The sequence below is a fragment of the Echiichthys vipera genome, assembly GCF_963691815.1.
Source record: "Echiichthys vipera genome assembly, chromosome: 19".
Lineage (NCBI taxonomy): Eukaryota > Metazoa > Chordata > Actinopteri > Perciformes > Trachinidae > Echiichthys > Echiichthys vipera.
This window is the reverse complement of record NC_139844.1, coordinates 20,794,329-20,807,631: the sequence shown is the minus strand read 5'-3', so window position 1 is coordinate 20,807,631 and position 13,303 is coordinate 20,794,329. Positions and strand designations below refer to the sequence as shown.

Below are 13,303 nucleotides of genomic sequence, written 5' to 3'. Positions count from 1 at the left end.
TCCACACTGGATCCCAGAGGAGGGAGAGGAAGCGTGGGGGCAGAGAGCAAGCTGTGTGGGCCAAACACTGACTGATGCTCTGGGGGGAAAGTTTTAGGCATCGTCAGCAGCACATGTGTCACTGCTGGAGATTCTCCTGTCTGTCGTGCATGTGCTGCAGATGGCTACTGAACGGGTTTGTGTACATAGATTATAGTCTTGAGCGTGTGTGTGTGTGTGTGTCTTGTATGTTTCTCACCTGAAGGACAGGGCTGCTGTGCGTGTTTGGGAAATTGGTGGGTCTGTTCGGCCACAGAATTAGGTCCTTGCCAGACAGATGCTTACTCCCGGGCTGTGACCTCCCTCTCTCCCCTTGCGAGTCTCCGGCTTCCCCCTGAAGCTCTTCCTCAGGGTCGAACAGGCGCTGGTGGTGGAGCCGATACGCTGCTTTGAGGGACAGAAAAAGGGCTAACCATCTGTGGAGGAAAGTATACAAATTAAATTACAAATAAATAATGCTACTGTGTGTGACCTACTGTGTGAAGATGCTGGCCATTATTACTTATTTGTAAAGGCATGAAGATGGAAACTTAAAGCCCACCTTAATAAGATGCCTTGCAGCATGAGATTGGACATCTCAGACGGTGACACGTCAATGAAGCGCAGGAAGGAGAAACAGCTTCCTTTGTCATCGCCTGGAAGGGGTAAAGGCAGAAAACAGAATGAAGAATATGAAACTAAACAAACAAGGAAAAATTGGGGAGATAAAGAAACAGGGTGAATAGGGAATGACGGAAACATCTGAGGAGGAGGAGAAAAGAGGAAATGGAATGTGCGCACTCACCTTTTCTGTGAAACAGAGACTGCTGGATGTGATTTGGAGAGAAGGGGGACAACAGCACTTGAAGTAATCTGAGGAGGACAGAGACAGACAGTGTTACACCACTGAACATGAGAGAGAGAGCAAAAGAGACTGAATTTGGGACGATTACCAGATCCCAGTAAGACCCACAGACATTTCAGAGTAGTAATAGCAACAATTGGGATAATAGCCTGAATCAGCAAATGTGCAGAAGAATAAAGATTTGAAATATTTTGACATCCGAAATATTTGTGGTTTAACACTAATTTAAAATGTGAGACTAACCCTATTCAAATATAATGCTTGTAGAAATTGCCATTACCTTGTTCTCAGTGGAATATGGGCGTACTTCTGTGTGTCTGTGCGCCGTATCCATGTTGGAGTACTTACTTGTTTTTGGCCTGGTTGTGTGCTTGAATGAGGCCGTGGCGGTACAGGAACTTGGACATGATGTAGGGCTTGATGGACATGTGGAAAGGAGAGCGCGTCTCCTGGCGCTCAAACAAGTCAGGGTGGTTACACACCTACACACAAAGACAGTGAATTCAGGGGGCGAAAAAGGGCACCAGCACTACTCATGCTTCTGCTTGTTCTAAAACTGCCAGTGCATTGCTTAATTGTACATCTTAAGTTTTTATTTCCACTCATAAAATGTAGCGCCGTTATTGCTTTTGAAAATCCGCTGTAGAAAAAACTCATCAGAGCTTTAATGAAAATGATACTCGAATCATTACGACTAATAACAGTCTTCAATCATCGGGACTGCCGCGTCTCCCAGAAACCATAACTTTTTATAGCCGTAATCATCGAGCTGTACTTATGTCTATTTTTGCACTGGCAACCAGGAAAGGACACGCCGCGGCTCGTACCTTCCTGAACTGCATGACCAGGTTCATGAGGGAGGAGGTGGTGGTGTGGGACTGCTGCGCCGTGCCCATGGAGGACTGCAGCAGATCCTCGATGGAGATCTTGTTCCTCAGAGCCTGGTAGAGCAACCTCTGCCGGGACGTCAGTTGGCAGTAGGTGAGGATCTCAATCTGTGGAGGGAGGGCAGAACAAGTGTGTGTGGAAAGTCTTTAAGGTCGCACATTGAAAAAAAGGTAAGATTTCCATGTCTTTTTTGTTTTTTTATGAAGCAGGTTGAGTGCTCGATCCACAAAGACATGCATACAGGCCGTATTCATCTGACAAAACTATACTATATAGAGGTAGAAAGTGCTGATACAGTCATTGCCCGGCTGCAATGACTTTGCAGAGAAGTCGAGTGTGCAGTTGCAGGAGACATGGAAATGCTGACCTAATCAGGGCAAGACTGGGCTTTTTCAGGAAGGGGGTTTAAAGAGACGAGTGTTTCATTCAGACAGTATTTCAACATTAAAGCCTGGAAACATGTTCGAGTAGAAACCTTAAATACAAATGAGAACTTGAAAAAAGGGCATTTGTGACCTTTAAATGATGCCAAAAGAAGGAACTTTTTAACATATTATCATTTCTATTATCTTGTTTCTCTTCATGTCACCATTTTACATTTTCACTCCTTTATAACTAAATAATACAAATGTATTTTATTTGTTTTATGATGGCTTTAGTATAGAGGACTAAATTACTTTGGTTGCCTGTATTTTAGGCTGAAATTAAACAATAAAAGGGATGTGAAACATGACAACTATGAATGAGGATGTTCTCAGTCACACCTGGTTGGTAAAAAGATTGATTTACAAAGTAAGAGTAGGCTACATTTATAACATATGGCTACATTCAGCATCACTGTTGTTATGCCTCTATTGAAAACACACAGTATTTTCACAGGGGCTCAACTCTAAGCTTAACCCACATTCTTTAAACAGACATCAAAATCTCTGGTTTTATCTGCAGTCACGCTTTGATGAAAGAAGGGAAACTGAACATCAACAAACCATAAAAAAAAAAAACACAACCATGAGCCACCGGTGAACTTCAACAGTAACTATTGGCTTGAGCGCTCAGACAAAACAAGAGAAAGTAACAAGTGAAGAAGAAAAGGAAGTGTGCTGGCAGGACTGCGTGCGGGCGGGAGGGAAAAGCGGGAAAAAAAGACAGACGTGGGGGAGCGGTGAACTCTGCCATTCTTCTGACTCTGTATATCGAGACTCCCACGGAGTATGAGTGAGTGTGTGTGCACCTTGTGTGACAGCAAGAGACCCAGAGTCCAAAATCTGTCTAGAGGATCTGCCATCACAAGCTTATTATAACACCCTCTGTGTCAACGAAGTGTACAGGGGAGACAAATGGAAGAGGGGCGCGGGTTTAATCAGGAGAGGAAAGAAGTAGGGCCACAAAATACCTTAGTGACAAAATATAATATTATAATGCAATCTTCATGGAATCTCTCGTGAAGGATATTTCACACAGAATATGGTAAAAACTGTTCTTGTCACTTGAAAACATCCTTTTCTAGTTGAATGTGCAGCTCTGGACAGGAAGCTCGGTTCAGCAGACACAGAAGAAGAAGAAGAAGAAGAATTCATAATAATTCAGAATAACAAAAATATTAGTCCCGCGAATGGGGAAATTCAATTTTCACTCTGTTTTTTGTTTTTTTTCATGTTACACACACACAGGCCCGAAATACACACACATGCTCAGACAGGACCTATATACATGCAACCAATGGAGAGATGTTAGAGCGAGGGGGCTGCCAATGACCGGCGCCCCGAGCAGTTGTGGGTTTGGTGCCTTGCTCCCAGCCCAGTCACCTATGGACTGAGCTACTACCGCCCCAAAAGGTTACAAGAGAAGAAAGTTCCCTCCCCTACCTTGTCCGAGAGTTCGTTTTCCACGTCCTTCTTGATTCTGCGCAACATGAATGGCTTGAGGATCATGTGCAGTCTGGAAAGCTGGTCTGAAACAAACAAACAAACAAACAAACAATTGGGTTTAGCTACACAACATATTAAATGCAACTGTGGCTGTAAAAAAGGAGAAAACTTGAACAAGCAGCTGCGTGGACATTTCTTTACTCGGACCCGAGAGTTTGTACTCACTCTCGTCGATGGCGGACTTGTTTTCGGCGTGGCTCTCGATGTCCTTGGAAAACCACTCGTTAAACTCTTCGTGCGAATCGAACAATGTAGGCATGATGAAGTGCAGCAGGGCCCACAGCTGAGAGACAGAAATAACACGCAGTCGTCAACAGTTCTGTCTTGTTCAAACCGGCTCACATAAACACATGAAAACACACACACACACACACACACACATGCACGCACACACGCACGCACGCACGCACACACGCACACGCAAAGTACCTCAGCCATCGTGTTCTGGATAGGCGTCCCGGTGAGCAGCAGTCTGTTTCGACACTGGAACTGCAGAAGGATTTTCCACCGAACACTGGAAACACAGAAGGAAACAGCATCGCAGCAGTTACTCACACAGTGGAACACCGTTTGCATGCGAGTGCATCTTTCTCACTTCAAGGTTCAAACTTTTTCAAAACATATTTAGACTAGCTTTGTAGACTTTGGCCCGTGTCCAATAGTAGCTGTGAAGTGATGCATACTTCTGTTGTTTCAGAGATGAACAATTATATTTTTAAACAGTTTTTTCTAAAGAACCATATCGCTGCTCTGTATGTTCCAGCCGATGTATTATAAATTGCATATCTAACTTATAAGAACTACTGGGTTCTGTTTATATTAGCACTGTATGGAAATCAACTTGCAGAGAACTGAACCTCTGTTATATTTTATATTATTGTGGGGTATTTGTAGTTAGAAAAGCATAAGGCTTTCCTTGATTAAAGAAAGTCCTGGTCAACTAACACTAACGCGATTTTGTCGACTTAGCTTGATTTAATTAACAGATTGGAAGATTAGGCGATGAGATGAAAGAGATGCTAATTTTAAAAAATCAACAGTTCTGTAAAATGTAGTTATTCCACAATAAATCATTAAGCACCTCTTTACAGAGACGTGCTTCTGCATCTCTTAGTCAACTATGACGAAAATGACCAATTAACTAATCGACGAGGGAGGGGGCGGTCCTAGTAAAGCAGTACAAAAATAAGTCACTCTGCAGCCTAAACTAGTGGTTGAATCTTGGATAGGAGGATGCACCTATTAGACAAATACTATAAAACTGTGAGAAAACTCGTACATAAAAAAAAGCTACCACATTCAAAGGCTACGTTCACACTGCAGTTACAAGTAGCCTGAATCCGATTTTTTCGCTCATATGGAATCACATGAGGATACAGCGACCATCTTCATCTTTTTTTCATTTTACCTGGTGCTGCTTTTCAGCGCCTGAGCCTCATCCAGAACCATGTACTGCCACTTGACTCTCTGAAAGTACTTGACGTCCTGGACCACGAGCTGGTAGCTTGTGATCACCACATGGAACGGTGCATTTTGCGTGTAAAGGGTTTTCTATTCAAACACAGACATACATAGGTAGAGACAGGGTTATGGACTAGAAGAAGTGAAAAAATAACAGCACTTATTGAGCACACAATACGGTACATCTCCCAGCATTGTGTGTGGGTGTTCACAATCCTCATCTCTTCCTTACCTGGCTCCAAAATTTCCGAATCACCTTGCGATCGTGAGGATTCCCCCAGTATGGCAACACCTGTTGGACAAATGAAGGGAAGTGAAAACATGACATGCTATAAAACTCACTCGGGTTTTTCCTAAATGCTTATATCTACATGTCGCAGTCTAATGTAAACAGAGCTGCAGTGATGTTCCCAGAGGTAAAAACATCAGCATCATGTATGAATCGCGGCTTCGGTCGCTGAGTTGTTGACGCAAAAATTTCATGTGAAAAGATTATCACATCATTACATCACTCAACGCGCGTTGGTATCCCATTGTTTTCAGTCAGTCTTGCTTTGAATGTTCCGGAAGCTTATCTTCAAATTGTGTAATAGGGTCTTTTCACACCTCATTAGCAAAACAGACTGGAGCTGATTTATTTTCAAACTCGCGGAGAATATGTGCATCGTTAAGTGTTGAGCACGGCAAAGTGTTATATTATGGTAGGTGTGTGTGTGTGTGTGTGGGTGTGTGTGTGTACTTGTGCGTGTGTGTATGTGTGGACGTGCAGGCAAGCGTGGCTGACATATTGATGTGTTTGATTAATGGTTTTTTAACATTCCAGAATGCTCACAGTCTGTCAGAGGCCAGTTAAGACGTGCAAAACGATTTTACAGTTCAGCCACTCAACAATCAAAGTGTTAACAGCTTTTGAGTCATGTGTTAAGGTAGGCGACGGCTACCAGTGTCCTAGTACAATACTACCCCCTAATGGATAGTTCTAGACATGCTTGCAGCTTTGAGCCCTTTACCCTTGTTAGTTCTTTTGAATGTTTAAGCAGAGCAACGCAGCACCATCTTTCATTAGATGAGTGCAAACGACTGTACCGAACAGTAGAAATGAGGATGCCAGGATCCCTGCGAACTTGTTTTTGTGCAGGTGTTTCCGCTCAGCATCAAGGATTCTCACCTTAAATTTGGGCACAAAGCGGCTGAACTCCTGGTGCCAGTTGTTGAGTGTGGATGCAGGAGAGATGATCAGGAATGGACCCCAGATGTTGTCCCTCTGTGCAGGAACGACAAAAAGAAAGAAAAACGTCACCAGCTGCCACAACAGGTGGTCTCTGTATGTGCGAGCACCCAATAACAGGAAGCCCTGGAGGAACAAGGCGTGAATTTTCCTGTCAGCGACAGCTCGACACGGAGAAGTTTCCGACAATGAAATTTCCCCCTGAATTCCTCTTTTTCTCCTTTTGGTGTTCTGGGACCAAACAGTCTCTAAAGAGCTGGCAAATCAGCAGTTCACAACAATGAAATAAGTCACGGGAGTTATTAAATGAAATGCACAGACAGAAACAAGTGACTCTTTAAAGGATGCAGGTGCACATAGAAGCTGGATGTTAGATGTTTTTCATCACAATCGAATATTCCACAAAGATTTTTTTGGAAGTGTGTGGTGAATGAAAGCCTTTGACCTGGCGTTCTCTCTCTCTCACCTCTGCTAAGTGGGCCAACAGGGCGATACTCTGGACCGTCTTCCCCAGTCCCATCTCATCTGCCAGGATTCCATTGATTCCCTGCAGAGCGAGAGACAGAGAGAGAGAGAGAGAGAGAGAGAGAGAGAGAGAGAGAGAGAGAGAGAGAGAGAGAGAGAACAAAGGAGAAAATAAATCATTCAATGTGTACCAATAAGCACATAATAATACAGAATCATTTCAATGCCCCCCAAAAAACCTACAATGACTGTAACACAAAACAAAACCCCTCAAATCTGTGTTTTAATTGATTCAGAAATACTTAAAAGATATTTATTCATGTTTTTGGTTCCTATGGAAGCCCGTTTCCACCAATGTGATGAAAAAAAAGTTCCTGTAAGTCGTTAAAATGAGAAACATTCAGTATGTATCGCAACATACTGTGAAACTTCCTTGTAATTAAAACTCTAAATATCTAAAAATAATAATAATAATGAGTTAGTAAGTCCTTTAAATAATGACTAATGATTTTTCTTCCTCCCCCATCATATCTGCAGAAATGCGCTGCCATAGATTTCACATGAAGTAAGCGCAGATCATTTCTGGATACTCTAATGCCATATTATAAGTATAGCCTTATAAAAACATTAGCATTGAGCTCTTTTAGCAACTTATACCTCTAGCCAGAAATCACACACACAAATATCATATTTCAAACATAATGCCCTGCAAATCCAGACAGGCCTCTAATGTCAGAGTCAGGCACAGGTACCTGTTCATAGAGGTTGGCCAGCCAGTTCATGCCCTTGAGTTGGTAACCCTTGAGTTTCCCGTTGAAGATGGTGGGCTGAGGAATCTCTTCACCCGCGTGGATGGACGGGTTGGAGAGGCTGTAGCTCTCTCCGAACCCGGAGCCGGCGCCTGAGGTAGAGCCAACGGCTGCGTGTAGCGACGCGCTGCGACTGTCCTTCGCCTCCTCGTCAAACATTCGGGTCTATGGGGAAGAGATTTGGAGAGTAGCGCGGTGTTAAAGGGAGAGTGTGCAGAAAAGAGTGCACCTCTGAGAGTGTACGTGCGACAACTTACTCTCTCTTGATGAATCTGGTAGGCTTCTTTGGCGTTCCTCAAGGCCTGGGACTTGTAGTAATCGCTATCTGAAACCGTATACAAGCGTGTGCATAAAACCAAAGATTCATATTCAACCTCACATTTCTTTTACAATAGAAGAGCATTATTTTTTCTAATTAAGCTGAAATAGAATAGAATATAATAGTAGTTTTCATAATAATTAGGATACAGCATAGTAATTAATAAAGTAGCAGTAGAGAGTAATAGATTGTAATTGTTATAACTGATCTGTTGCTTTGCGAACAATGGCCCCTAAATGACCTGCTTCATATTTTTAGTCGTTCAATGCACAAATCCCCCCCATTGCTCAATAGCACATTAAAACTGTGTGGAGGGAAAATATGAAATATGATCTCCAGAAAGAAAAGGGACGGAAAAGGCAATAAATCTAATGATAACTGGTCTATTTGGCATTTAATTCAATACTGACATATTTCTGGTTACTTAGTCAGCAGTTGCTCAAAGGGACTTAACGACTCTGCTCCAGTAACAGAATAAACATGACACTCATACCATAGTCCTCCTGCCCCATGTTGACCATTACTCCTCCTCCAATGTCGATCTGTCTGTGCCCCGCATTGTCTTCCAGCTTTCTCAGGATTTCCTCCTGAGCCATATCTCCTTCTGGACCCCCCATGCTGGCTTTACCGCCCATGAAGTGGGCATACAGCTCCGTCTGGGTGATGAGGAAATTCAGTTTACGCTGCTGACGCTTGGCCTGCGGGCAACGGAGAAAAGCAGAGAAAAAGGAACATGTCACCACTTAAGATGTTCAGTGTAATGCATTTAAAAACTTTACAATTCAAAAGGTCCCATATTCTGCTCCTTTTCATGGTCATTCGTGATTTTTGGTTTCTACGAGAACGTGTTTCCATGCTTTGAGTTTAAAAAAATACATGATTTTTATCTCATGCTGTCTGTTTGAATATACCTGTATTCACCCTCTGTCTGAAACGCTCTGATTTAGCTTCTGCATCTGCACTCTCAGCAGCTCTGTACCGTCACTGCAGCAGGCGAATGACTAATATCAATTTTTACCTATATATAGTAAAGTTGTGACATCACATCTTCACTAAAGTCCTGAAAGCTAGTTTAATGTCACAGTCTCTGAATAAAGGCTGTGTGTGTTTCTTTATGGATTGTGCATTTTGATACTTTCACAGTATTTATACAGCACCTCAACCTGCTTTATAATCAAAACACATGGAAATCTCACTTTTTACAATATGGGACCTTCAAACCGTATTTGTTTTCCAAACTTATATTGATGCGAATGTTTAAAGTTCCATTCCACCTACTTCTCTCATCTCTTCGTCCAGTTTACGTTGCTCCAGGGCCTCTTTCTCTGCCCTCTTCCTGTGCTCCTTCTCCACTTTGTCGTATTTCTTCCAGTAAAGCATCATCTCCTTGGTGAGGCGGCGGGCCCGGGGTAACGTCTCCTTGCAGTTCTTCTGGGCCTGGATAGCTGCACGCCGAACCTCTCTCATGCACTGATGAGCCAACTGGGACAAAAAAAAAGAAAAATGTTGCACTTAACCTACAATTTACCCTTAAAAGTCCACTTTAACAAAGCCGTCACGTGTTCATGTAATTTACCTTTTTAGCATTGGTCAATACTAAGTTCTTAGCAGAGGTCTTCTGCTTGAAAGACTGCGAAATGGATAGGACAGAATAATAAGAACCTTTAAAAATGGCGGTGAATATTTCACCTAAAACTGAAAATTTGTGAGCATTCATTTTTGACCACTCTCTTTGTCGGTGTCTTGCATACAAACCTTGGGAATCTCTTTTTTAGCAATCGTGAGCCAGACCTTACGTCGCCGGGCATTCAGCTGCTCAATGGTGAGATGTTTCTTCTTCACTATGGGCAGCGGAGCATCATGGGAAAACTTTGCAAAGATCTTTGTGATAAAAGGACGCCCGTCGTCCAGAAAGTCTCCCTCCCCCCGTTTCTTCTTTTTCTTCACCTTTTTCAGTTTGGCTTAAAAAAATGAATAAATTAAAAAGCATGTGAATGATCAATATGAAAACTACTCCAACAATTATATAGTTCTGTTTTCCTTGGAGCATTGACATAATCATGACAGATTACAGAGATTTCTTTTTTTCTGTCTTTACCCTTGAATTTCTTCTCATCTTTGATTTTCTTCTTCTTGGGGCCCAGCAGGTGACGCTGTTGTTCATAGAAGGGGTCATGAGTAGAGAGGAGTCCAGTGCTATAGTACTGATATTGGTGAAGCTGCAGGACATGAAACATACAAGAAAAACATATGTCAGAGGTGTTCTTTAATACATCTCATCACTGTGTTTATGCATATTTGTGCATTTGTACCTCCCGGTCGGAGTGGAACTTGCTCTGGTGCTGCCTGGTGTAGCGGTGTAACCTCAGCATGTCATGCAGCTCCTCCTGAGACAAACTGAAGTCCGAGTCGTCTGAGTCTGTATCCGAGTCTGTGGTGTCGTCGCTCAACAGGATACTCTGCAGGAGACAGAGGAGAAACAGGGTTAAAGGAAATATATGAATATACAGGGTGTCCCAAAAAGTGGATACACACTATAGCAGCTGATAACTCAATTATATATATATATATATATATATATATATATATATATTTTTTTTTTTTTAATGGGGATATCTAAAAGACAAAGTTTACGCTATGAGTCCTGCAACAGTCGCTGAATTGAGAGCATCCATTGAATGTGAATGCACACAAATACCAAGGTTGGCGTTGTCAGCAGTGTCTGGACCAGAATGGATGTCAGTTTGAGAGCAGGAGGTAACAAAACAATAAAATTATGTTTGTAAATTCTATTACATTTTGAAAATTAAATGAATTTTAATAAACACCTATTTAACAATTATTTAAAGTGTGTGTACATTTTTGGGACACCCTATATATGTAATCTAATGATCAACTGAATGCTTAAATCTGTTTCATAATGGAGAACAGCTGTATAAAATACCTTAATCCATTTCCTGTTCTTCTTCAGCTTGGAGAAATTGTAAAGGCTAGCTTTATCCGTTTTTTGGTCTGTGAAGTTCACAGGGGGACAAAAAAAAACATTTAAATATAATTTTGCATCTTACATGAACTGTCCAATGACACCAGTGAGGCTGTATTTACCTTACCTTTACCCTGCAGCAATACTCCATTGAGGGGCTTTCCCTCTGACAGCCCGTCGTCCTCTTGCTCACATGGCTCACTCTTCACGGTCAAAGCTGTGTGCTGAGTGGAGGGTTCCAGGGATAGCCCTGTCGCCAATGCACCATCCCCATCACTGTCGTCACTGTCATCACTAGAACATGAGAAGCATGTAGCTGCTTATATGTATATATTTTAGTTACCAATGACCTGTCTTAACGTTACACCACCAAAACTGTATTTACAGAACTAAGTGTTACACCCAAGCATGAGCCATCTTTAAAACGCAGCACCTACTAAAAACCCACCGAGAATGTTCTCTAACCTGAGTCTAAAAAGTGAAAAGTGTACGTCCACCCCGACTCCACTTAGCCTGTACCTGCTGGTTATGTCTCCGTTGAAGATGGCAGCAGTCTGGCGCAGGAAACTGTCCAACCTCAGGGATCTTTCCAAGCGCTGCAGGTAGAGAGGTTTGGCCAGGCCAGAGCTCCCTGATGCCCCGGCCTCCACACGGCCACCCTGCCCTGACGCCATGCTGCACAGACACCACTGTCCAGCAGGGCAGCAACTTTTACTGAAGAGAGAAAAGTAAAGAGGAGAGAGAAACATGGGGATAGGCAGATGGCTCAAGGGCAGAATGAGCAGCACAGGACACTTCAATATGGGATGAGTAATGCTCTGTTGTTTCATTTAATTCCACTAAATAGCAAGAACTGGAGGTTTGAAGGTTAAAGGATTTGCCTGCATCTCAAACTGTCACGACAATAACTTTTTAGTCCAACAATCGAACTACACTGGGCATGCAGCATGGTACCGGCAGATAGTTCATTTAGCAAAATACAGTATAAAGAGTGGACCTACCTTCTCAGTGAGGGATGTCATTGTTCTTGATTCCAAGATTAATTATCAGACAATGGTCAAAACCCTCTACAAAGAAAAGAAGCTCAGTCACACACTGATAACAACATGCTATGATAACCACAATAATAAAGTGTTTTATGGGCAGACATTTTGCCCTATGCAACACTGACAGAGTGCTCATCATGTTCAAGGAAACTTTCCACAATAAAATACTTTGTTTACAAATGTAAAAGGGCAGGAAACAACAGCTCCTGCAAGATGACTATGCATCTTAATTAGAGATGCACTGATCCGATACCTGGATAGGATATCGGCTCTGATATTCACTAATTAGCTGGATCTGATATCGGATGAATGGGGCCGATCCAGCATTTAGATCCAGTCATTTCTTTGTCATTAATATTATACACAGCAATAGTTAAAGCGATCTAACTACTTAAATTCTATGTTTGCAACACAGGTGAGGGTTTTATATTACATTTCAAAATGTGCTTTTGCAGTGCACTTTACATGTTAGTGGCATGCTAATGTACACTTTATTTGTTAATACATAATATTAAGTACATTTATATCTGTGTTGATTTGTTACCTTTTTTAACAAGGCTTAATGTTTAAAGTCTGATGCCTTCACTCTCATGGCAAGGTCTACGGTTCATTCATTCAACAGTAGGATCGAAATCGGCATCGGATCGGAGAAAAATGGATCTTGCATCTCTAATTTTAAATAATTCATTATCTGATATCATGTTTATGAGTTAAACAGTTGATTAAAGAAAATGCAATGTCTGGACCATCTTTTACTTTCTCAAGAAGAGTCGTTTACTCTTTGTATAAAAGGCACACTATATCAGTCACTGCAGTTCATTAAAAAGTCAGGCTGGATACATTTAAATAGTTTGATTTCACAAATAACACCATGAGTTGTGACTTAGCCACTTCTTACTACGTTGAGTAAGTTATCGTTTAATATCTGAGTGTGCACGTCATTGCATGGACATAGACGATGGTGTGGTAAACTTAAATCATCTCTGTTATCAAGTTACTCATTAGCTATAACGTTGTATATTCACTTTATACTTTATAGTGCAAGTTCATTGTGAGAGGATGACTAAGAACTAAAAGCCAAGCAAGAGTTTGGACTTCTTCTTTTTTAAATGAAGAAAATCTAAGAGCAAAAATGTGCATCTTAGTTTGCGATCTTTATATTATGCTATATTACATTAGCTAGCTAGCTAGCGTTAGCCAGGGTCTGCTCGCTAACCTTGGATGGTGCACTAGGTTGTAGCTTTGCAGGCTAACGACCGTTAGCTGCTCGGGCAGCATTGCCTCAGATATGAT

At 41.9% G+C, this 13,303-nt stretch overlaps 1 protein-coding gene across 2 annotated transcripts in view; it reads right to left on the bottom strand.

The window, feature by feature from the left end:
* The window catches only part of ino80 (INO80 complex ATPase subunit), a 41,584-nt gene that overhangs the window by 27,736 nt on the left and 545 nt on the right, over window positions 1-13,303 (bottom strand). For both annotated transcript variants that reach the window (XM_083934370.1, XM_083934371.1), the window contains exons 2-25: window positions 11,966-12,031; window positions 11,484-11,678; window positions 11,092-11,258; window positions 10,926-10,993; window positions 10,294-10,440; window positions 10,080-10,200; window positions 9,737-9,942; window positions 9,558-9,611; window positions 9,260-9,463; window positions 8,475-8,679; window positions 7,920-7,987; window positions 7,606-7,827; window positions 6,855-6,935; window positions 6,329-6,424; window positions 5,393-5,452; window positions 5,108-5,250; window positions 4,129-4,213; window positions 3,865-3,982; window positions 3,637-3,722; window positions 1,711-1,878; window positions 1,232-1,365; window positions 824-891; window positions 581-674; window positions 239-455 (exon numbers count right to left, since the gene is read on the bottom strand). In XM_083934370.1, the coding sequence (XP_083790496.1) occupies window positions 239-455; window positions 581-674; window positions 824-891; window positions 1,232-1,365; window positions 1,711-1,878; window positions 3,637-3,722; window positions 3,865-3,982; window positions 4,129-4,213; window positions 5,108-5,250; window positions 5,393-5,452; window positions 6,329-6,424; window positions 6,855-6,935; window positions 7,606-7,827; window positions 7,920-7,987; window positions 8,475-8,679; window positions 9,260-9,463; window positions 9,558-9,611; window positions 9,737-9,942; window positions 10,080-10,200; window positions 10,294-10,440; window positions 10,926-10,993; window positions 11,092-11,258; window positions 11,484-11,638 (2,967 nt within the window). In that variant the 5' untranslated portion in view covers window positions 11,639-11,678; window positions 11,966-12,031. The remainder of the gene's footprint in view (window positions 1-238; window positions 456-580; window positions 675-823; window positions 892-1,231; window positions 1,366-1,710; window positions 1,879-3,636; window positions 3,723-3,864; window positions 3,983-4,128; window positions 4,214-5,107; window positions 5,251-5,392; window positions 5,453-6,328; window positions 6,425-6,854; window positions 6,936-7,605; window positions 7,828-7,919; window positions 7,988-8,474; window positions 8,680-9,259; window positions 9,464-9,557; window positions 9,612-9,736; window positions 9,943-10,079; window positions 10,201-10,293; window positions 10,441-10,925; window positions 10,994-11,091; window positions 11,259-11,483; window positions 11,679-11,965; window positions 12,032-13,303) is intronic.